This window comes from Camponotus vicinus, unplaced genomic scaffold (genome assembly GCF_025532165.1).
Source record: "Camponotus vicinus isolate PSW18456_S1 unplaced genomic scaffold, iyCamVici1.0 SCAF_9, whole genome shotgun sequence".
NCBI classification, from domain to species: domain Eukaryota; kingdom Metazoa; phylum Arthropoda; class Insecta; order Hymenoptera; family Formicidae; genus Camponotus; species Camponotus vicinus.
In genome coordinates this window covers 15,747,658-15,769,509 of record NW_028141981.1, presented here as the reverse complement: position 1 = coordinate 15,769,509, position 21,852 = coordinate 15,747,658, and the positions used below count along the sequence as shown (strand labels likewise).

General features: G+C 34.8%; 5 protein-coding genes across 7 annotated transcripts; 1 reads left to right on the top strand and 4 right to left on the bottom strand.

Annotated features, from left to right (window-relative positions):
• The first annotated feature begins 19 nt into the window (after window positions 1-19).
• Window positions 20-13,594, top strand: Corn (microtubule-binding protein cornetto). Its single transcript, XM_083109610.1, has 12 exons — window positions 20-369; window positions 8,951-9,299; window positions 9,433-10,864; window positions 11,030-11,145; window positions 11,232-11,372; window positions 11,449-11,546; window positions 11,621-11,804; window positions 12,003-12,228; window positions 12,304-12,554; window positions 12,644-12,855; window positions 12,942-13,098; window positions 13,226-13,594. Exons 2-12 carry the CDS (start codon window positions 8,973-8,975, stop codon window positions 13,355-13,357), a joined length of 3,276 nt encoding a protein of 1,091 aa, XP_082965736.1. The 5' UTR covers window positions 20-369; window positions 8,951-8,972; the 3' UTR covers window positions 13,358-13,594.
• LOC145977520 (uncharacterized) lies at window positions 4,832-6,293 on the bottom strand. The gene has a single exon (XM_083109614.1). The coding sequence runs from the start codon at window positions 5,925-5,927 to the stop codon at window positions 5,160-5,162; it is 768 nt and encodes a 255-aa protein (XP_082965740.1). The 5' UTR covers window positions 5,928-6,293; the 3' UTR covers window positions 4,832-5,159.
• A 1,500-nt stretch (window positions 13,595-15,094) lies between the features above and the next one.
• Window positions 15,095-16,800, bottom strand: LOC145977507 (uncharacterized). Of its 3 annotated transcripts, XR_014440515.1 has the most exons (4): window positions 16,710-16,800; window positions 15,687-16,611; window positions 15,341-15,508; window positions 15,095-15,227 (listed from the first exon to the last, which is right to left on the bottom strand). XR_014440515.1 is itself a non-coding variant. In XM_083109599.1 (3 exons), the coding sequence occupies exons 2-3, from the start codon at window positions 16,073-16,075 to the stop codon at window positions 15,415-15,417; spliced, it is 483 nt and encodes a 160-aa protein (XP_082965725.1). In that variant the 5' UTR covers window positions 16,076-16,611; window positions 16,710-16,800; the 3' UTR covers window positions 15,095-15,414. The 3 variants fall into 3 exon arrangements, 2 of the variants coding, with proteins under 2 accessions (XP_082965725.1, XP_082965726.1); XM_083109599.1 differs by having other exon boundaries at window positions 15,095-15,508; XM_083109600.1 differs by having other exon boundaries at window positions 15,095-15,493; window positions 16,710-16,790.
• Window positions 16,801-17,622: 822 nt separating this feature from the next.
• On the bottom strand, window positions 17,623-19,103 carry LOC145977505 (uncharacterized). Its single transcript, XM_083109597.1, has one exon. The coding sequence runs from the start codon at window positions 18,784-18,786 to the stop codon at window positions 17,947-17,949; it is 840 nt and encodes a 279-aa protein (XP_082965723.1). The 5' UTR covers window positions 18,787-19,103; the 3' UTR covers window positions 17,623-17,946.
• A 182-nt stretch (window positions 19,104-19,285) lies between these two features.
• On the bottom strand, window positions 19,286-21,628 carry LOC145977506 (uncharacterized). Its single transcript, XM_083109598.1, has 3 exons — window positions 21,415-21,628; window positions 20,517-21,237; window positions 19,286-19,973 (listed from the first exon to the last, which is right to left on the bottom strand). Exons 2-3 carry the CDS (start codon window positions 20,706-20,708, stop codon window positions 19,539-19,541), a joined length of 627 nt encoding a protein of 208 aa, XP_082965724.1. The 5' UTR covers window positions 20,709-21,237; window positions 21,415-21,628; the 3' UTR covers window positions 19,286-19,538.
• Window positions 21,629-21,852: the final 224 nt, after the last annotated feature.

Here is a 21,852-nt window from a genome sequence, read left to right as displayed (position 1 = left end):
GAAGCAGCAGCTGATGGCATCCTGCTGGGCCTCACCATTTCGCGACTCCAGAAATTCGTACGTGCACGCGCGACCTGGGTAAAAGAGGAGAAAACAGCGAGAAGAAAACAGACCGAGTGTACATAACACACGTACGTCCCGAGAGCAACCGAACTCGATTTGAAATCGGACGTTCGCTCTCGCCGGATGTTGATATACGTGATTACGCTCGGTAAACTCTCGCTCCGTGATCGTTCCATTTTCACCGGACTGCAGACATTTTAACGGACGAGATAAGGCGAGGAGGCCCTTGGTCGATCTCCTGGGATAATTAACGTTATCCGAGATCAGTTATTATCCGATACACACACATACACCGGCGAGCTCGAGGTAAGCGATCCATTTCTTTCCCACCCGCGCTTATCGATCTCTCCCTGTGTTTGGACTCGCTCCTGCCCTCGACGATCGGATCCACCCTTCCGCGAGAGGTTATGACTTCGACGATGATCGTCGCGTTGGCTTCTTATGTCACCCTTGGAAAGAAATTCACTTTAATCCCCTGGGTCGCCAGGATCTCTCGAGCTTTCGTTAAAGTTATTATCGTAAAAGCTGTCACGAGACACGTCGGATGTTATGTATGGAAACGTCAATAATGTAAATAGATACTTATATATAGTTTTCGATATTCAATATAATGACTGATATGTTGCGTACATCCTGCGTCATTAGCGTCACGAAGACATGCGCCAGTGCTTCAGGATTAATTGTCTATCTTTTCCTTAATAGATAGATCGATTATTAGCCTTTTTTGAGAAAGAAAAGAAACAGTAATATTTCTCTTCTCTTATATTATCAGTCTTCTTCTTATATTATCTGTCTCCTTATATTTTTCCTCTTTCTTATCTAAAAACAGGATACTAATTTGATTTTAAATACAGAAAGAGAAAGTAAAAAAAGGCAATCAAAACAGATATATTTATAATTTATGCCCTGTCGTTAGCATCCTGTTGATGACTAAGACGATCGTTAAATCGTATAATATTAATTCGCAAAAAATTTGCATGTTTATGTTTTATTCGGGAAAGACTGAAGACCAAATTAATAATCATGCATCTTAACTACAGTCAAATTATATATGAATCTACAAATATGACAATTTAATATATATATAGTCAAATTATTTTATTATAAAAACATTGTATACTTTCCACTACTTCATCTGCTTTTTTCATTTTTGAGTAGCTTTGAATTACAGTTGGATAAGCGTGCCGGTAATAGATGACAGTTATCGCTTCTATCATTTCATGCTCTTACGATTTACATAAAAAATTCGAGAAAATCGGAAAAAAATAAATCGCATTTATAAATTTGATTTGCAATTGTGCGATTTTACAAATGACGTATCCAAAATAGACTTGATAAATTATGCAACTCGATTCTTGTTTTATATAACTTCTAACTCATAGTTAATGCAAATCATTTGCTGACCGATATAATAAAATATTTTTAGCAGATGTCGTCGATAGAGAGAGATGCGAGCGATGCTGAAAGCTTTCTCAGCTGTTTAAATCGACCCCTTTCATCTCTCTCACGTCCTACGTTACGAAAGTTAATTGTGAACAATAACTCTCGATGTTATCTTTCAAATTCATCACTTGTGTGAGAACGCGGCGTGCGCAATGTAACTAGAAAGTGTGGCCCGGCTTATTTGTCATTTTTGACGTAAGGTCAAAAACGAAATCTTACGGAATCTCGCACAAAGGCGAGCGGTAAAAAAATTAATAACCGACGATTATAAAAGTCCGAGCCGCGACTAGAGAGCCGTAAGCTCTCTCGGTATCGCTCGGTAAAATATATCTCGTGATGTGGAATAAAATCATATCTTATACTTTCGCGACCGTGCGAAGGAAAACCGCGTTAAGGAATACATGTATAATCGAGGAAAGCGTGAATGAGTCTGGCGTTTATAGCTGTTATACGAGCCGATGCGATCGCGCGCTTCCGCTCGCTTATTAATTTGTTAATTAGTCTAGGTCCGTTCGCGGTGACGAGGATTTCTTACTCGATAATTAATTCAGTCAATTAACGAATAGCCTTAAACTTTCACGCAGTTTTGCTGCCAGAACGGTTTCCACGATACGTATACGGTAATTTCACGCGATTATCGCACAGATGTTTGATATGTTTATGTATCACAGCGGTCGAATATAATGTGAATGTCATTTTCCATTATTATTGTTCGCTGAAACATCGCTTGGAAAGATAAGGAATGTGAATTATGAAATTCTTTGAGATTATTTTTTTTTAATTCTTTGATAAAGAGTCCCTTAAATCGAAAATTCTCACGTACATATATTTTTCTTCATAGTAACGAAAAAATTTATTAAAGTTTATTAATCAATACAATATAAAAAAAGAATAAATTGACTAGATATATATAAATTGATATTTGACATATTAATGTGTTCGAAGAAGCGAGTTCACAATACCTAGCGAATGCAAATACGCTGGATAAGACTTGCTTGGATCAAGTTGGAATTATTATATTAAAAAAAAGATAAGGAATATAAATTATGAAATTCTTTGAGATTCTCTTTTTTTAATTCTTTGATGAAAAGCCTCTTAAATCGAAAATTCTCACGTACATATATTTTTCTTCATAGTAACGAAAAAATTGAAACACTTTTTTAATAGAAGAAGAGAACATTTATTAAAGTTTATTAATCAATATAATATAAAAAAAAGAATAAATTGATTAGATATATATGAATTGATATTTGATACCTTAATGTGTTTTAAGAATTGAGTTCACAATACCTAGCGAATGCAAATACACTGGATAAGACTTGCTTGGGTCAAGTTGGAATTATTTTAGCAAACACAGATAAATATATCCGTATGGCATGGACTTCGAAGAAAAGAGAAAGAGAGAGAAAGAGATATCCAAATTGAATCTGAATTTCGTTCGAAAGGAGAGAAAGAAGAAATGGAATGTTTCTCACCTTTCTTTGCTTTCACGAGCGATGTTTAACGATTCCTTTGACATGCAATGCGAGCAATAACATTGCACTCCAATTGGCCGAGACTTGTCGATAATACCCATTTTTATTTTTCGTCAATAAAGAATCTTTTTCTATGTAATTAAGATATAAAATCAAAGTGGCGCACATCGAAATTACAAAAAATATTTATATACATTTAAACATATGATATATATAGTGTATGTGTGTGTATTTAAGACACAAAAGGGAATATGTTAATTTAGAAAATAATATTTATATAATAATCTAATAATAACTAAAATATAATATATAATTATAATCTAATAATAATTTAATAATAATCTAAAGAAATGTATGTGTGTGTTTCTACAAAAAATATTCAGAATAATGGATAGGAATTTTCAACATAGATATATTGAAATGTTAAAGTAATACTGTAAAACTTAAGAAAAAAATTTCAGTAAGTTGCCGGATTAATCTCTGCGCCTTCTGTGATATTCGGATATGCTAAGAATTACTGTCGTTCATAAATAGAATTATCTTTCTCGCACAGCCGCCCCATATGACCGCCGCCTATTTACTGAAATATCTCGGTAACTGTTGTATCTCGTTGCAGTGGCTGTAGTTTATATTGAGATTGTCACACACACATACACACCAAGTACTGATCTCTTGATCCTATATTTGATTTTATACTAAAATTTTGTACCAAAAAGAAACAATGAAAAATTATATAAATTCAAAATTCATTTCGAAGGAAAAAAAGTAATAAAGTAGTCTATGTAGCATCTTTTATTTAGATTTCTTCACACAGAGAAACTGTATACAAGAATTAAATTTTAATAAATTAAAAAAGAAAGAAATTATAAACTGATCAAATTAAATCAGGAATGATATAACTTTGTTCTTATATTTTTGAGATATAGATGTTGTTGAGAGAAGCTTTTATCTGTGATCAATCCAATTCAGGTCGATCGTCATAATTTCATATCCAGATCCTAGAATGTATATAATTTGTCGAACTATGGATTTTATATGGTTGCTAGGAATAATTCACGACTGATATATCCTATCTATTGATCACACGTTCCTGAGAAACGCCTAGCTTTATTCCTGTCTAAATATAAGTCGACTCTATGTTTACTCTCATCGCTGTTTCCATCTTTATTTTGTACGTAGCAACATAAAATGTGCTAAGATGCGTTAGTCTACAATGGATGAATCGATATCTTGATGTATCTTTATTCACTAAGTCGGATTTTTAAGATTATTTCGTTCTGATAGACTGAATTCAAGAGATGAAACGGCCTTAAAACAGTTTTGCGATAAAAGAAAAACCCACTGTGAATTATCAAAATTATCAGAATATCGGTATCGGAAGAAGTTTTACTTAAAAATATTTGAAAATTTAGAGCAAAATAATAATAATAATTAATAAAACTTCAACAATTTTTATTTAATATTTAATAATAACTTAATACAATAATTTTCTCTCTCTCTCTCTCTCTCTTTCTATACAAATATGTACATATTTGAGCAATATTATTAGCATGTAATTAAAATATTGTTATAAATTTAAATATTGTCATTTAAATGTCATTTTAATATTTCTAATTCTAAAAGGAAAACGTTGTACATTTAACAGCGCACAGAAAATAATTTTTAAAGTAATTTTTTAAAACTATCTCTCTCTCTCTCTCTCTCAGAATTTATTTTTGACAATGAAAGAAAAGTATATATATATTTCTATATAACTATATATATATATATATATATATATATATATATATATATATATATATATATATATGTATATATATATATATATATATATATAAAGTTTATGATGTTACATAAATAAATTTATTAAATAGTAAATAAAAGATATCACAACGAATTAGGAAACATAATATCCGCAACATTGATAATAAAATTAAACTAATTATTGGTAATTCTCACCTTTATATCATAAGAATTTTTCTTCCCTAAAGCTTTTAGTGAGCTTTTAATAAAATTAATTAATATAACTACTGACAGTTTATACTTTGGAAAAGAGGAACTTGCAATCAATTGTGTATGCTAATCTTGATTGCGCTTGATTATTCAATTTTCTTGAGGAACAGAAATAAACACATATTCTAAGTAACATTTCCTAAATTCCTAAACGTTTCGATTACATTATTTGATCTTGATATTCGTGCCCAAAGTTCTCGATAGATTTTTCATCACGGAACGTTCATCACCGTGGGAATTAATGATCAACGAAGAATTGTCAGAGCGTTTCCTCACGCATTGACCATCGCTTTGGATCTTCGTGATGATCTTCGTAACGGTTGGATGCCTCATGGATTTCCGTGTTTCCTCGTTGCGCTTCTCGTACTTCCCTCGACTCTTTTCTTTCACATCGTTCGCGATGTTATCCAACTCTTCCCGATTCGATGACCTATCAGCATCTTCGCACTTCTCGCCTTTCGGTATCTTCCTGATAATTTTTTTAAACGAAAACGTGACTTGTTCTACATCATCGCTTTCCTCCCCGTTTTGCTCTCTTGAGAAGCCTTCCGATTTCATTCTCGAATCCAGAATCACCTTCCCACCGTCGCCCACGAATTTCACCTTCTCTCTAGAAGAGTCCGGACCAAGGAGGACACGACCACCGTCACCGGTGTATTCGATATCGCCCACGTTGTGCTTCACGCGCAATACGCAACCATCGCCAACGATGTGTACGCTGCCGGAATTTTTCGACAGGATGATGCGGCAACCATCGCCCGTGATCTCCAGCATGCGATGATTCGAGTGCATCCTGACGACGAGTCCGTCGCCGTGGAATCGCTCGATACCGTCGTCTTCGTTGGGAAGATCCTCTCGTCTCATGGAACCGCTTCTGTTCTTGCGTTCCTTTCTCTTCAACTCCAGTTGATCATCCACGCGAGAGATCGTCATCGGAACTAGCGAATTGTCACCAATAGAAAATTCCACTCTGTCACGATAAGCACAATAGTTATCACGAATTATTATCCAACGTTATTGGGCGAATTGTTATAATGTGCTATTAATCAAGCTTCTTCTCTGTCGATTTTCTCTGTCGCTTCTGTCCCTCGTGACGGAGATGTAAAAAATATATCTCGCGTTTTGGAACGAGCGTATATCAGCTGGGGAGAAACGGTCGTATGTGTAGTACAAGTTGTTTACGTTACGACGAACGTGACACGAGTCCGATGCCTACGCGGTGGCCGCGTAATAACGAACGCATATGGTCGGCGGTGGTGGCGACGGGTTCTTCACCCAGTAATCGGCCCCGGCTATCATCGCTCCTCAGGGGACTTCCCACGAGATGTTCCGGCGAATTCGTTCACAGACTTGTAACTAGAAGTTGCGGTGCCTACGAATTATTTTTGACATTCACATGTCACAAATGTGTAAAAATTAGATTACGCATCGGGATACATTGAAGAGATTTATGCTTTATTAGAGAATGTTGCCTTATTCTTTTATTTTTTATTCCGTATTTTTCAATAAATTCCGAGAAAACTTGGAGAAAACTGGTTGAACTGAAAACGATGTTGAATTGTTAATTATAGTTCATAGCTATGCATAGTTTAACTGCATTTATCATTCTTTTTGAATTTCTAACATCGTATATCTGTGAAAATGAATTTTAAGCTAGAATTATATTAAAAATTTAGAAAACTGCAAATTTTTTTTTAATTGTAAAATATAGTTTATCTCATTTATTTTTTCTTCTTTATCAATTTTTATCTATATGCTTGATATCTTTTACAATATTACATAATATTATATTTATCTTATTGTTAAAATATGCAACATGCATTTTCTATTTTATTCTATTTTTAAAATTCAGAAGTCTTTATATATCTTATTTTTAATAGTAATTATTCAAAATAGATATTATGACATTTTTATTTTTAAAAGTCAGTCAAAACATCTACAACGATACATTAAAGAAAAGATATTTTGCACGATTAAATCTACATATTGAAAATATAGATACAGAATAATGCAAATTTAGTACAGGACTGAAAAAAAAAACATTTAGAATTGTAAAAAGAAACCATATTCTCTCTCTAAGTTATATACGAGTCTGCTCCTTTTTTTCTCTCTCTTTCTAATTCAACGCGTTTCTTTTCACCGTCATCTATCACGGTCAAGCGAAGGCTAAATCCATTTGCCGACTCAAAGTCTGAGAAGAAATATAATATAATAAACCAGGTCTTGAAAAATCTGATCGTTTCTAAACTTTACAATTTTATTTATTATTATTTCAAAATTACCATTATATGCAAATATTTTCTCCTAATTACATCTTATTAATTATTAAATCTATTAAAAGAAATAATATAAAGATATTTCTAAAGAGAAAATATAAATTGAACAATTTTATTTTCTTTTCCGAACCTTTTTAGCTAAAGAATATATTTATAATACAATAAAAAAATAATATTCAGAATGCAAAAGTGGATGCTACGTAGGTTCCATGAGATTTTTAAATAGCATTAGCTCTCTGTGCGTGTATGTACTGCAGATTCGCACTATGCAGCCGAGGAGAAGCGCCAAAATATGCATGCCGAAAGTTTAAAATAGAATGTTCGTTTGGAAAGACGTACATGGAATCTTATTTTTCTCGAGCAAAAGTTCACGATAGAAGATAAACTCTCTCTCGCGAGATTTTCAAATGTATTTAGCTATACATTTTTATTATGCATGTAAGCCAATTGTCATCCGATTACTCCATGTTCCTCGTAAATCGCGATTCATGTGTGAAATATGCTACATCATCCGATACATAATTGGAAAGTAATTTCATGATTCAATACATAGCATAGTTTAACAGCAGCTACACGATTAATCTATCAAGATATTAGCCACATTGTATATCCATACAGATACACCGAGGGGAATCACCTCCATGTTCCTGTTTGCGTGATCGCGTGTTTTTTTTATCAGCTTTATATATAGGTGCGTCGGAAATGTCAAGAAAGAGCAAAGATAAACTGATAAGAGAATGCCCTGAATTGTTGAGCTTAACAAAAGAAGATTTTCCGTAAAGATAATAACTAGATTATAATTTAAAATTAAATTTTATTTTTTTTTGTTACATTACATTATTTCTAAACTCAAACTTCCGCGCATTTTATAAGCAAAGCTAGTAAAAAATTAAATTATTAAGAATATAAATACAATATAGAAAAAAAATAAATTATAAAAATACAGAAAAGAATTAAATTATTAAAAGTATAAATACAATACAGAATAAAATACAATATACAATATAGGGGTAAGAATTATTAAGTCTTTGACTCGGCGTCTGTTTTGTTTACTAAATTATTAGTTAGTGAGATTAGTTTCCGTATAATTTGGAAAAACGTGTATGGGACCTGTATGTGTCCGGAATTCATCCGAAATAACTTCCTTTGGGTGAGACGTGCATGTCATTCGACTAATTCAATATGACTGTGATTGGGATGCCATAATTTGATTCCGGAATCAAATGGCTTTATCGACTCGGCATCGTATGAACTATAATTGCTTCTGTCTACAGCCGGTCCATTACGTAAACTGTTGATTTCAGATATATGATTCTTCTCAACTATGAGTTAAAAAAAAATAAAAAAATTTTTATAAAATAATTCTAAAAAGCTCATTTCACGTTAGCTTGCTTAGGGTCGAATCCCCTTAGCTGGAATATCAAATAAAAGGCGAGAGAGTTAGATTTATGGAAGCTGAAAATATAGCTATCATCTCAACTATATCTATACATCTGTATTTTTCATTCTATATTTAATTGTAAAATAGAAAGAATAAAATAAATATTTGTATAGAAAAAGATTTATTGTGTTAAATAAAGCCTGTATTGCAATATAAAAAATAAAAAGATTGGTTCTTTATTGCACAATTATGTTTAGAGTTGCTACTTTCCTTTTTCTACATTCAATCGTATTTTTCAGTGGACAAGATGACAAGATCGAAATGAGTAATTCGCTCAATATCGTGACAATGGAGAGCCCGTGCCTCGAGTCTGAAAATTGTCTGAAGGTATCCTCGACGATGCAGAACGTAGCACGACAGGACTCGGGCGTACCGGAGGATCTCGCATCGCCTATCAACGATGAGGCTCAGCCACTCACCAGAGAGGAAGATCTGGATCTCACTATGAACAGCGAATGTAACATCACGGTGATCCATATCACCGAGTCACAGAATGGAAAAACGAGCGAGAAGTCGTTGGCTGAGAATAAGGATAGCAAGGATGGTAGCGACAGCGGAGTCGAGGGTTGCGCGACCGAAGTTCCAAGAGTAAGAAGCTCTAATGTCTCTTGTTTATAAAGAATTTTTTTTTTTTCAAATTTTATCACACATACTTGAAAATAAAAATGTTTCTACTAATGATATACAAGCGGTTATTTATCTGGATCAATTTTCCTTACAGGTACGCAGTAGGAATAGTATCGATTATGCGAGTAGTTGCGGTGGCTTGGACGAGGCCTCTTGCGATTCTAGTCTTGTTAGTTGTTGCTCGGTATATGAGGATCCGTGTGGATCTACACTGCCGGATGACGTGCGATTAGGTGCCACCGGAGGAGAAGGCACGAGCGAGGGCGGCAGCGAGAGCTCGTCCATCGCTGGCAGCGTATCTGTACGAACGAGTCGTATGAATGTAAAGAGAACTACGGCCACTTCCAGCACGACTAAGAAAAAAACTTCGAGCACTACTGAGACTTCGCAGAAGAGTGCTCGTGCGAAACCAACGGGTACAACATCTGGTGTGAATTTAAGTACGACACCACGATCCAAATCACGAACGGCGACTCCTAGAAATATCTTGACTAAGACGCAAAGCGTGAGCAGAGAGCGGGAACGAGACCGTCCACGATCAAAAGAGAAATTGACTGTTCGTGAATCGCTCGTTGCGGAGGTCACCAAGACGCCTGTTAGTAGCCGCGGTACAGCGACGTATGGTCGATCAAATAGCAATGCTTCGTCCAATCTAGCATCGACTCCTACTTCGTCCTCCGTCACGAGGACAAGGACGAGAGCGTTGCCTGACTCGCTACCGTCTGTGCTGACTACAGAGATCAACAAGGATCTCGCGCAACGTAGTGGACGGACTGTTAGAAACGATTCCTCGAGGTCGAGGGCGACTTCCAGTACGCGAGGAGTGCGCACACCAGTGTCCACGCCGTCCGAGGAGACAAGAAAAAAGATACCATCCTTGCCGATTTCCCGTGTTCTCTGCGCCAAAAGTACCGCTTCGCATGTATCTGATAATAAAGCTACTGGCCAAGATAACAAGGCATTGGACACGTACGCAACATTGCCACGTAGAAATAGAAATAAACTGACGATTTCGAAAGCCGGAGATAAAGCGGACAAGACGACTAGCAGTAGACCCGGCAGTCGCGACGCTAGTCTTAGTAGATCCGTAGAAAAAAGAGCTATCGGCGGGAAAGACTCGACCTGCAAAAGCTTACCACCGTATCCTAGACAAAAAACCGTCGAAAAGACTCGTATCTATCATGAGACCAGCGCGCAGACTGGCTTGACCGGACAGGATATCGAGAACGCAATGTCTGGTCAACCGAGCGCCATCGTCGGACCCGAAGTGATTGAGAAATTGCACAAGAGTTGTCAAACGGAAGACGCGTGGAGCGACGTGCAAGTCCTGCAAGATAACTTGAGACGGTTGAATGAGGAGAACAATGAACGACGACAAGAAAACGAGAGACTGAAACTTGAGTTAGCTGAAGCGAATCGTCTTTTAGAAGAGGAACGAGCCGATCATGCATTCGCGCGTCAAGAACTCGATAGAAACGCACAGCGGGTATTAGCTATGCTAGGCACTCCGCAATCAGAACACGCAGGTAAGTCAACAAACGACATAACAATGCAAAAATAAATGATAACTTTATTTATAAAAGAAGATTATGATTAGTATATTGTGTACAGGCTTTGGTGTATCTGTAAAATGTCTTGTAAAGATGAAATTTATAGAATAAAAATTATATTAACAGAAAAAATTTTTTTAGAAGGCAGTGACAGCTTCCTCGAGCTCGAATGTCACATACAATCCTCGGGTCAAGTTGTGGCTAATCAACAAGTCGAAATAGCTGATTTGCAATCGCTTTGTCGTATGTTGAGCAGGGTAAGAATATTATACAATAATAACTATGAAATATGTGCAATTATTAATATGGAGAAATTATTTCTTTTACGCTATTTTTATCAAAGGATTTAGAAAAAAGTTTAGCCGCGCAAAAGGCTTTGCTACAACAACAGCAAGAATTAGAAGCCGAATCAGCCGAAATGCAAGATTTTCTCCAAGAAGAGAAGGCTACTTTGGCGGATGCGCTTAAGGATGCTGAATCAGAGGTACATTTCTTTTAAATCTTCTTTTCTTAAAGTATGATTTGTATCATCCTATCTCACACTTATTCGATTTCTATAGCTCAAGAAGAAAGAAGAGACTTTAATTCAACGACAAGCAGAATTAGAAAGACAAACAGAGGAGTGTAAACACTTAGTACGAATTAGCGAACAAAGAAGGTATATATTTTATGAAATGCTTATACTAAACTTTTGAACAATATCTTAAAGCTCATCTTTTTATTCATATTTAGGCAGGAGAATTTATCAATGAGTATGAAATTGAATGCTGTTGAACGAAGAAGTAGGGAACTTTTACTGACTCAAGGCGCTGCCATGTCCGGAGCAGCAGTTGCTCTCTCTGGACTCAGCACTAGATTAGAAGGATTGATAGATCAATTAATTGCTTCTTATAATATTTCAATAAAGGATCTTGAGGTAGGTATACATAATAGTAATATCTGGAAGATTAATATTCTAACATAATTGTAAAAATTATTTTTTTCTTTATAATAGTTATTATTAAAAATAATAGTTATTATTTTCTTCTATAATAAAATCAATAATCAAGAAATTATTTTCTTTTTACGATCATTATTAGAAAGTTTAATTATATCGTTATTCTGTTTTTCAAAGGATGTCATATATCATAATGAAGCTTATAGCAGAAGTAATAGTAGCGTAGAGTCTAGTCCAGTTAACTCTAAGCAAAGTTTAAAGGAACGCACGCCGAGTCCGAAAAGCGGATCCTTTGTTTCCGCCGTAATTAGTGCAATTCGAAACGCAGCGACACATCCATTTGCGATGAGAAATAATATTGACAAAAAATCCAATCTAGATTCATCTAAACAAATTTACAAAGGTAATAAAATACATGTAAGATATGTAATAAATGGATTATGAGTTCACATTTGTTAAAATTTTGTTTTTCGTACAGAATTAAGCATGGAATCATCATCTGATTTGCTCGATTTTGAAACCGAGCCATGTCTGATGATGGAAAGCGTTCTGGAAGACGTACCTTTGCCTGATACATATTCTCATAACATGGTATCGAGCAGCGATTCTCTTCGCAGAGCTATGAGTTTTCCCGAAACGACGGACGAGCATAACATGAGGAAGACAAAGATAGGCGACGAATGTACTAGTCTTATGAATCTCACTCAGGCGATCTTACATCGTCGTAAGGCAAGTACCTAAAGTAAATCAAATCCGTGAAATTTAAAAATATAATTTAATAATAATAGAATATAATGATTTAAAATATTGATTCGCAGGTCGAAGATGAAGGTGATGATGATTGCGATTCCGTGAGCGAATCTGATACTGGGACTAATGATGGTCCTGTGCCTTTAACGGATTATTGTCCATCTGTGGATTTGGTCGATCAAGTGATCGAGGTAGATAATTTGGTTACCAAACTTCTGAAAGTATTACGCATCATACAGCTTGATAACGATACATGTATACAGGAATTGAAAGAAGAGAAGTAAGTTTACTTGAACAATTTAAATTAATTGAATCATTTAATTTTGATAAAAATTAATTTTAATTATGGAACATCATTATTTGCAGATCTAACTTGGAGATAAAATTGGAAGCTACCATGACAGAATTAAACGAGCTTCGTAAAATTGTTGATAATCTGCATCAGTCACCGGAAGAAGTTCTGAACAATGTATCAGATCGGCGACGTAGCGTTGTGGAAAATTGTCGGATTCTGCTCAAAGAGGTAATAGCCGGCGATGTTGCCGATACATTTTTATAATGTGTTTCTTCCACGAGCTACTGCCATATCTCTTTAATATAAGTTAACTCTTTTTTTGAAAAAAATGTCAAATGAAATAATTCCTCTGTAGGCGGGTAAGGAGGAATTAAAGTTTGACGACGCTGTACTTGCTATTAATAGCGGTCCCAGTGAAGTAGACTGTGAAGATCTCAATGCGAACGAAGCGCAACTTCCATTTAATGTCTCTTTAATATCTTTTTAGTTTCATATATATTTTTCCTAACAATGTATAACATTATGGATTTCAAATCTTAAAAATGTCAAGTTTAATAGTCTGAATTAGTATTGACTATATTAAGAATATATTGACGAATGATTTATTGTTAATCGTGAAAACTCTACTGAAACATTCAATTTTGACGAATGAATTTTTCAAAAAGTTTTGTAATGACTCATGTATTTAAATCATATCTTTTCTTTCTATTTATTACATTTATTATATTTTGTTTCATTTCCCTGCCATTGTTTAATTTCAAGGATTGAGTATATATAATATTGCATATCGAAATCGACGAAAAGAAAAAATGATTGGATCAAATTCAGATGACTAAACTCACTATTATTTTTAAAATAATTGTACATTTAGAAATAATTATTTAAATTATTAAAAAAATAAATAATCATAATTAAAATTACGTTCAATTATAGCTATCACATAGTCTGTAGAAGAATATCAGAGGATATTTAATTTTACTGATTTTTTATTGTATATTTTCTTACAGTATTGAGTAGAATACACGAATAATGGATGATTCTAAAGCTAAATTTATAAATGTATTAGTGTATACCAAATATATATATATATATATATATATATATATATATATATGTTATTAAAATTCAGACATAATGAAAGAATACATTGTATAAATACACTAATATACTTCTTGTGAAGATATAATATAATTGTAAATTGTGTTTATATCATTATTGGCGATATCGTATATTTAACTCAATACTGATTTCCACTGATTTCTACTGGGTTCATTTCATAGAATTTTATTTTAAACGAATAAAAATCAATAGAAAATGGTCAAAATCTAAATCTCTAAACTTATAAATAAAATATTGATATTATAATTTTCATGGCAAAATGAACAGGGTATCTTCCTATTAATAATGATAATAAAAACATTAGCATTTAATAAAATAAAGAATATAACAGATGCAAGATGATTATTATCTAAAAAAAAATGGATTTTCAATATCTTTTATTGTGTACGTTATGCTTATCGTCATTATTGTGTAAAGAAGCTGAAAAAATAAATAGTGAAATATTTTGTAACAAATCATATATAAAAATGCATAAAAAAATAGATAGTCTTAATAGATGAAACTAGAAAAAATATTTGAATGATCATATTTATGTACGTAATTTCTTCCTTTTTTAACTAAGAATGTATATACATTAACGCTTATAGAATTTATGTTTATTTATGATAAGTTTAAAAAATGTTTGCTAGAGAGATTGCTTAGGATGAAACCAAAGATAACATATATTGTAAAAATTTAGATAAACTCTTTTCAATCAAAGCAAAAGATTTTAAGAACACAGAGTCTATATAGTTTTAAGCATCTTCATTGGAAACATTGTGATGATTGCACCAAGGAGTATATGACACATATGTATTTTAATGTTTAATCAAATAAATTTTCATATATCGAGAAAATATAAATGCATAATGGTACAATTATAATATTGTTGTACATAAAACAATATTATCATGTAAACATATTTGGGAAATTCACTGTCAATATGTAAGATCCTCTCAATCGTCATTAATATATCCATTTAATTTACTAAGAGTTATATTGCAATTCCACTATCTCAAAATAGGAATATAACATCAAAATTAGACATCAACATGTAAATACATATGTGGATATTGAATCAATAGCTTTCATTATGAATAATGTCAATGAAATGAGAGTTCATAAATTAAGTAATTAGTGCATTTCTTTATTGATAATAGATACTATATAATTCAACGTCAAGTCGATCGTCAATCATATACATGTAGTTTATACGTTTTGTAGTATTCGTCATCTCTGTAGATGTGGATATCTTATTCCTATAATACATATTTTTTTTTTAAATTGTATTTTAAATAATTATAGAAGTGTGTTAAATGTGTGTGTGTAGTGAGAGAAAATCTGTAAAATATTAAGAAAAAGAGAAAAATACCGTTTCTCTAATATATGTTTTATGAAGAACATTATGCATATATATATTGAAATTGCGAGTATTGAAGAGCCATTTTAGTGCACGCTCATGCCACGTTCATGATGTATGCGACGTATTAAAGGCGCCAAGAAATTCGCCAATCGTAAAGCTGGTCTGGAATCAAAAAGCATGTGGGATCGTCGAGAAAATTAAATTATTTTTATAATTAAAAAACTAAAACTGTACGTCAACATTAGTTATAATAAGAAATTATATACATAGAATTAACATTATTGATTATAATTCAAATGATTATTAATATAATTATTAAAAAGAATATAAAGTAGCTAGAATCTCAAACTCTTACTTATGTATTGTTTTTGAGATCGCTGATTCGGTTTTATTATGGTTAATATTGGGTCTATCGCCAACAAGTTGAATTGAAGATCCATTATGATTGGAAATCGGTAAATTGGAGTCGGTCGCACCAGCCAGGAGCAGAGCCTCGACCGGCGCGAATACGAATACCACACCGTCTACGTGGATACGATAGTTCTCGCTACCGTTCTGTCGCTGATCGTAATAATCGATGGTATCAGGCGTGGAAATCGCCGCTATCATTGTCTCCTGCGGAATCAACGAGAAGGAGGTTTCAGTCTTGGACGGTTCCTCGGTGACAGGCAAACACCGAACGCTCGCTCCAAAGGAAACGATGAGCAACACAGTCTTGAATATACGCATGTTGATCGATAACATTGGGTCGTCTTCCGTTCCCAGACTCTTCCCGATTTTGTTGAATTAAAATATTGTTTTTCCTACTTAGCCTTGATTGAATCTGGACAAGTCCAGAAATTCAAGATGTTTCTTGAGCGTCGAATTCGTCAAATTTTTTATTTCTGGTTCAACGAACGTGAACTTGGGACCAACCACTTTTTGCAACTTTTATAACGATTGGATAGGACCGGATATCTCCGAAGATGCGACGAAAGTAGATGAAATGAAGTTGGAGAACGATGTGTCCGAACAACACGAGGGATGCCCGAGGTGTGACGACCGGACGATGTCTCATACTAGAAGACGATTCCGATCCCCACCTGGGCGATTCAAACCTGAGCCTTCCTTCGGTCGGTTCTGGAAACGAATCCCAGGAAAAGTTCAAGAACCTCGGCGAAGCTGACAGCGGCCGCTAACGGCATGTATCATCATTGTTGATATGCCGTAAAACACATGTAATTTAGGCGAAGATTTGAGGGAAGATTCCGAAGCTCGAATGTGATTAAACTTCACCATCCCTTTTATTCGTAATTCAATTATTGATAAAAAGTCGAGGCGTTTTGAAAAATTATTATAAGTTTACTTAATGTCAGAAAATAGAGAAAATAAAACTAACAAGATTGTCATTTTTATTTTCAGTTACTCGAGAACTATTCATCTTGCGGTAAATTGTACATATGATCTCAAAAAGACATGCGAGACCTGACCAAACAATTTATAATATTCATCATTACATTCTCTTGTCTTTATTGCAGTTACATTCAAAACTATCATTGAAAAGAGAAGAAATTTGATGATATCAATATAATAACGCAATAACAATATTCGAGGACTAAATCGCGGAAGTTCTGAACCTGATCCTCGTCAACGATGTATCAAGTGTCCCTTGCGGCAGTAACCGGTTTCATTCAAGAGAAAAAGGAGCAAGAGGAAATAACGCGAGATGACGCCAAAGATAAAGCGTAATAGTTATGGCACGACGATACAACGTGCAAATATATATATATATATATATATATATATATATATATATATATGTATATATAGATGTATATAAGTATGCAGGAGTGTGCGCACATCTACAGTAACCGATCTTTGTAAAGGGCAATGTCCTATCGTGGCCGTTCGCCATGAGTTCGTTTCCCCATCCCGCAGCTCTTGGCGCCTATTACCGTAACCTTGCCCTTGCTCTCTCTTTCTCTTACGCTTCCGCCTTGTGATGGGAATCAACGCCATCGTAAAAAATCGTCATCGCTTTTGGAACCGATCTTTATTTCCAGAGATTCTCACAGAATTGTATATCTATTTTGTGCGATCATGTTCCTGATTAGTAGATCATGTTTTAAGAATATTCAGGATAAGAATCCATTTGATACTTGTACATTATAGTTTGAAAAAATATAAAAAATATAAATTAATATTTCTTGTTTTGCAAGAAATTATTGATTTAAAAGAGAATGTGAAAATTCAATAAAATTAATGAGAATCGCTTATTACGATTTTCGATTATATTTAAATGCATGTTCACATTGTTATTGATGTTTAAATATTTTATTCAAAGCCTGATAAATACATGTGTAACTTTCGCTTTACACTCGTTTGTATAAAATAACAACCATTTTGCATTTTAGCGCATTCTAAGCATTAAATTAATCAAAAGATTTGTTCTTCGACACAATTCTTGCACTAATAAACAAGAGAAAATTAACTATTTGAAATCGATATGCGTATACAATAGATATAATATTTGCTAAATAAAAAGAGGAAAATATAAACTATTGCATCGAGAGAGATAATTGTGATATTAAGTAGTATATCTCAATGTTTAAAACTATAATCATTGGAACTTGAAGCTAAAGAGCACGGCTTATAATGGTCGACTTATAATGGCAGATACCGGATGCATCGCGATGTCCATCTGGGCCGCAGTTCTTGCGATATTCGTCGCCCAGCAATATCAGCTCATCCTGTTTATCCTCGGATGATGAAGTCACGTCGTTCTTATCTGCGTTCGATGAGGGCAGCGCGATATCCTCTTCTTTTTGAAGCAACTGTTTTTTCAACGTCGTTCCCGGTCTTTCGATGACAGAGTTTCGAACGTTCTCAACTACATTTCGAGCCCGTTCCTCGTCCTCGATCTTAGATCCAAGTATTTTTCTCGCATCCACGAAGTATCCTATAATAGCCGGCTCCTCGCGACTCTTGGGAAATTCGAAAGCTTGCATATTTTTCGCGCTCCTTTCAAGAATTTTCGCTTCTTGTTGCTCACTGCTGATCGCAAAGATTGTTTGCTGATTCGAAACGTTTGTCGATTCTGTATTTTGTCCATCTACTTTTTGCACCGAACTTCCTTTATTCGAATGATTTTCGTTTATCTGGATAATCTCCACAGCATAAGGCTCCACAGCATCTTCCATGTGACGAGATTCTTCGTTGGAGGAAACAATTGATTCTTGTCCCTTCGAACTCGACCGAGAGACCAATTGCTGCTTGAGCTCGAGAGCCTGCAACGCCAGGTCGCTGAGAAGATTGTTGTTGCTGGGAATGGCCACGACGAAGAGAAGATTCTCAAGCTGGGCGTGCACGTTGACATCGCCCTCCTGTCGTTGATCATACCTCGTCGGAGCAGCGCCAACTTTAACAAGCGTAAAGAACGCCGTACCAAGGAACAATAACATCCGGATCACCGCCATCCTCAATGTGTATATGTATATATGCGTTGATATGTGCACGTACGATATAGATAAGTACGTGATGAGAGGATGAGCTTGATCTTCGGGATGTGCGATGCTGTTCGACCTTCGCCGTTATTGCTCTTCGGCAACGCGAGCGAAACGAACGGGATCCTTTTCGCAACTGCGACGATCGCGCGAATAGCGGGTTCGCCGTGCTTGTGACTCGTCGCGCGAACCGGTACGCGGAATTTGTATGATAGGGGGATCCATCTCGCTATTGGATTAAGACATTACATGTAGATTGGCGTGGGATTGAGATTGATTGTTTGTTCAACATGATTGTGGATGGGAAGACAGCGCAATTAATTATATAAATAAAATATAGTCAATTGTTAAGTCTAAAGTTTAAATAGACTTAACAATTGGCCGCAGAAATCGAATTAAAATAATTGAAAGTAAAATTGCAAATTTCTAAAAAACGAGATTAAAAGAGAGAGGATGCGTTTCCTTCTGAAAATTATCTTGTATATCTTATTTTAAAAACGAAAGTTTTCTGCGTTGTACTTTCGGATTCATTGCCAGTATCGAAATTTAAAACAGGATTGTGAAATAAAAGGAAGTTTACATTGAAAATAATTACGACTGTTAAAAAAGTACAAATTATTTCAAAGCAAACGTAATTGAAACTTAATATGAATATTTGTTTTCGATCTAACTTCTAACGATTATGCAACCTAAATTCGATCGATTGAAAGATTCATTGATTATATTCACGGCAATAAGGACAGCCATGGCCGACTTACTCGTCGACAACGTCCATTGCCATTCGGAATATATCCGGATTTACAACGCTTTTGTGATCGTAGAGCAGATTTCATCATAGCCGAAGAAGCGACTACTGCTTCGGGCCTTCCATTCTCTTCGCTCGATTGGCTCTTATCGTTATCCATAATTGAGGTCAAGTTTGCGATACCGTTCGATGGATTAGCATTCGGGGTTTTTTCGTCATTCGATAACGTTGTATGTTCAGTCGAATTTATATTACCAAAAGTCGTCGAGGCGGTCGAATTTAGCGGCGAAAGAGGCTCGGAAACTCCCGTAATATCGTCTTTTTCCGTGGTGGAACTTGTGGTGGGGTTTGTGATGGGCCTGTTGCCGCCCGGTTTGATGGTGAAGTCTGAATAATCGTAGAAATAATCGTAATCCTGCAAAGACAATGTAATTGATGATTAATATTGCAATAATATTTATTAATAATTTTTAAAATAATTCATTTATATTATTCAGCAAAGAACGTAAAGTACATAAGTTATAAGACTTATTCTAAATATAAATCTTATACAATTAAAGATTGTATGACGTGATTAAAAAAAGAGAATCTTGATTATAAAAATATATCAATAACAGAAATATATTTTTTTCAACATATATATATATATATTTTTTAATATATTAAATATTAAAATATGAAATATATATATGTATATATATTTCATAATTTAATATTTTTTCATCATATATATTTTTTAATATTTTTATATTATATATATATATTAATAATTGTTATATTATATATAATTTTTTTTACAAAAACTATAGTGCAAGAAAGTATAAAAATAATGTAGAAGAGAGAAAGTGGATGGAAAGAGATAAAAGAATCATGCTGCATCCTAATAGGAATAGACGTCCATAGAAGAAGAGGAAGAAAAAGAGCTCGCGTGACTTCCTATCGGAGAGAATTCATTTACCGTATAATCGTCCAAGAGTTCGGAGTCGAGCAGCGCGACGACACGCAAGTCCTTGAGCGCTATCTGCACGTTTAGGTCGCCGGTTTGCCTCCGATCGTAAGTCGCCGGTCTAATCGACGCGGGTGTTGCCGCGATGACGCGACAGGCCGCGATAACGAGGAGGCCGCGTAGGGCGAGCAGCATGATCGTCATCGTGGCGCGATCGGTCCTGACGAGGTACGACTGAAAAATGCCCGATGGCGGAAGCCACGGGGCAGCCCGTTCTCGTAGATCGCGCGATCGGGGACTCCGCCTTCTCGGCGGGGACCTACATCATCCGACAGCCGGTTTACTCGTCTCGGACGTTACGATCCGAGCATGCTGATCCGGGCGTGCGTGGACAAACCGGTACAAACGTGGACAGCCCGCGAGAGACGCGTCCTATTCTCGTCTCCGTCACCTTTTAGCCTTCACTTCGCTTCGCGATCTTTCAAGTACGATGCCCGGCCGTTGCCCCCGACGCATTCTACCTTGACAGCCGGTCTTCGAAGCGTATGTATATTCGCAATCGGATCTCTCTGACTCGCGTGTATTTTTATCCGCTCGTTCACTTGGCTCGTGCATAAGTGTTTGCACGTGCGCAATCGATCTCGGTACCGGACGCTTCTTATTTGATCTATCGTCCACTTGGCGCACGTCCGAGAAATTGATCCTGAATGTCTTGTAGAAGATCTCGGTACTTCTGTAAAATATAAAATATAAAGTATAAGAGTTTATACGGAAAAAAATATAAAAAAAGAAGCGTTCTCGCGAAAAAATTGCAAGAGAGACTATTTCACACGACTCTTATAATTTATTGTTTATTGTAATATATTATTTTAGTATGAACTGAAGAATAAATGAAATACACTATATTTACCTTAAATAAAACATAATCTTCTCGTAATTGCTTATAAATATCGCGAGATTCGTTGAAAGAAGATTGAATTCAATATGAGGATCTTTTGCATCAATTTGAGGTCTTCATATATTGTTTATTAATGTCTTATTTTCTTGGAGCTAACATAAATCATTTCAAGAGCTTGAATGTGATTTAAGGTAAACCGAAACGATGCAAGCAACAGATGAGAGATCTAAAAATTAATTATCATTACAATTTCATCCCTTTCTTTGGAGAAACTGATGTATATTATATGTATATTTGTCGCTAATATACATACATAAAACATGCAATTATCGATATATTGTTAAATATATATAAATGTTATATTAGACAGAAGTTATAGAAAAATTCATATCTTTAAACAAGTACAATTAATTTTTTCAAATATTTAAGTAAAATTTCAAGTAAAATTGA

What these genes read in the sequence shown, in the direction of transcription:
- LOC145977506 (XM_083109598.1), bottom strand. Translation starts at nt 20,708, where the DNA reads ATGACGATCATGCTGCTCGCCCTACGCGGCCTCCTCGTTATCGCGGCC. An exon ending in AACTCTTGGACGATTATACG is followed by an intron (nt 19,974 to 20,516) that starts GTAAATGAATTC and finishes TTGTCTTTGCAG; the next exon opens with GATTACGATTATTTCTACGA.
- LOC145977505 (XM_083109597.1), bottom strand. Translation starts at nt 18,786, where the DNA reads ATGGCGGTGATCCGGATGTTATTGTTCCTTGGTACGGCGTTCTTTACG.
- LOC145977507 (XM_083109599.1), bottom strand. Translation starts at nt 16,075, where the DNA reads ATGTTATCGATCAACATGCGTATATTCAAGACTGTGTTGCTCATCGTT. An exon ending in ATCTCAAAAACAATACATAA is followed by an intron (nt 15,509 to 15,686) that starts GTAAGAGTTTGA and finishes ACGATCCCACAT; the next exon opens with GCTTTTTGATTCCAGACCAG.
- LOC145977520 (XM_083109614.1), bottom strand. Translation starts at nt 5,927, where the DNA reads ATGACGATCTCTCGCGTGGATGATCAACTGGAGTTGAAGAGAAAGGAA.
- Corn (XM_083109610.1), top strand. Translation starts at nt 8,973, where the DNA reads ATGAGTAATTCGCTCAATATCGTGACAATGGAGAGCCCGTGCCTCGAG. An exon ending in TTTGTCGTATGTTGAGCAGG is followed by an intron (nt 11,146 to 11,231) that starts GTAAGAATATTA and finishes TTTTTATCAAAG; the next exon opens with GATTTAGAAAAAAGTTTAGC. An exon ending in TTAAGGATGCTGAATCAGAG is followed by an intron (nt 11,373 to 11,448) that starts GTACATTTCTTT and finishes CGATTTCTATAG; the next exon opens with CTCAAGAAGAAAGAAGAGAC.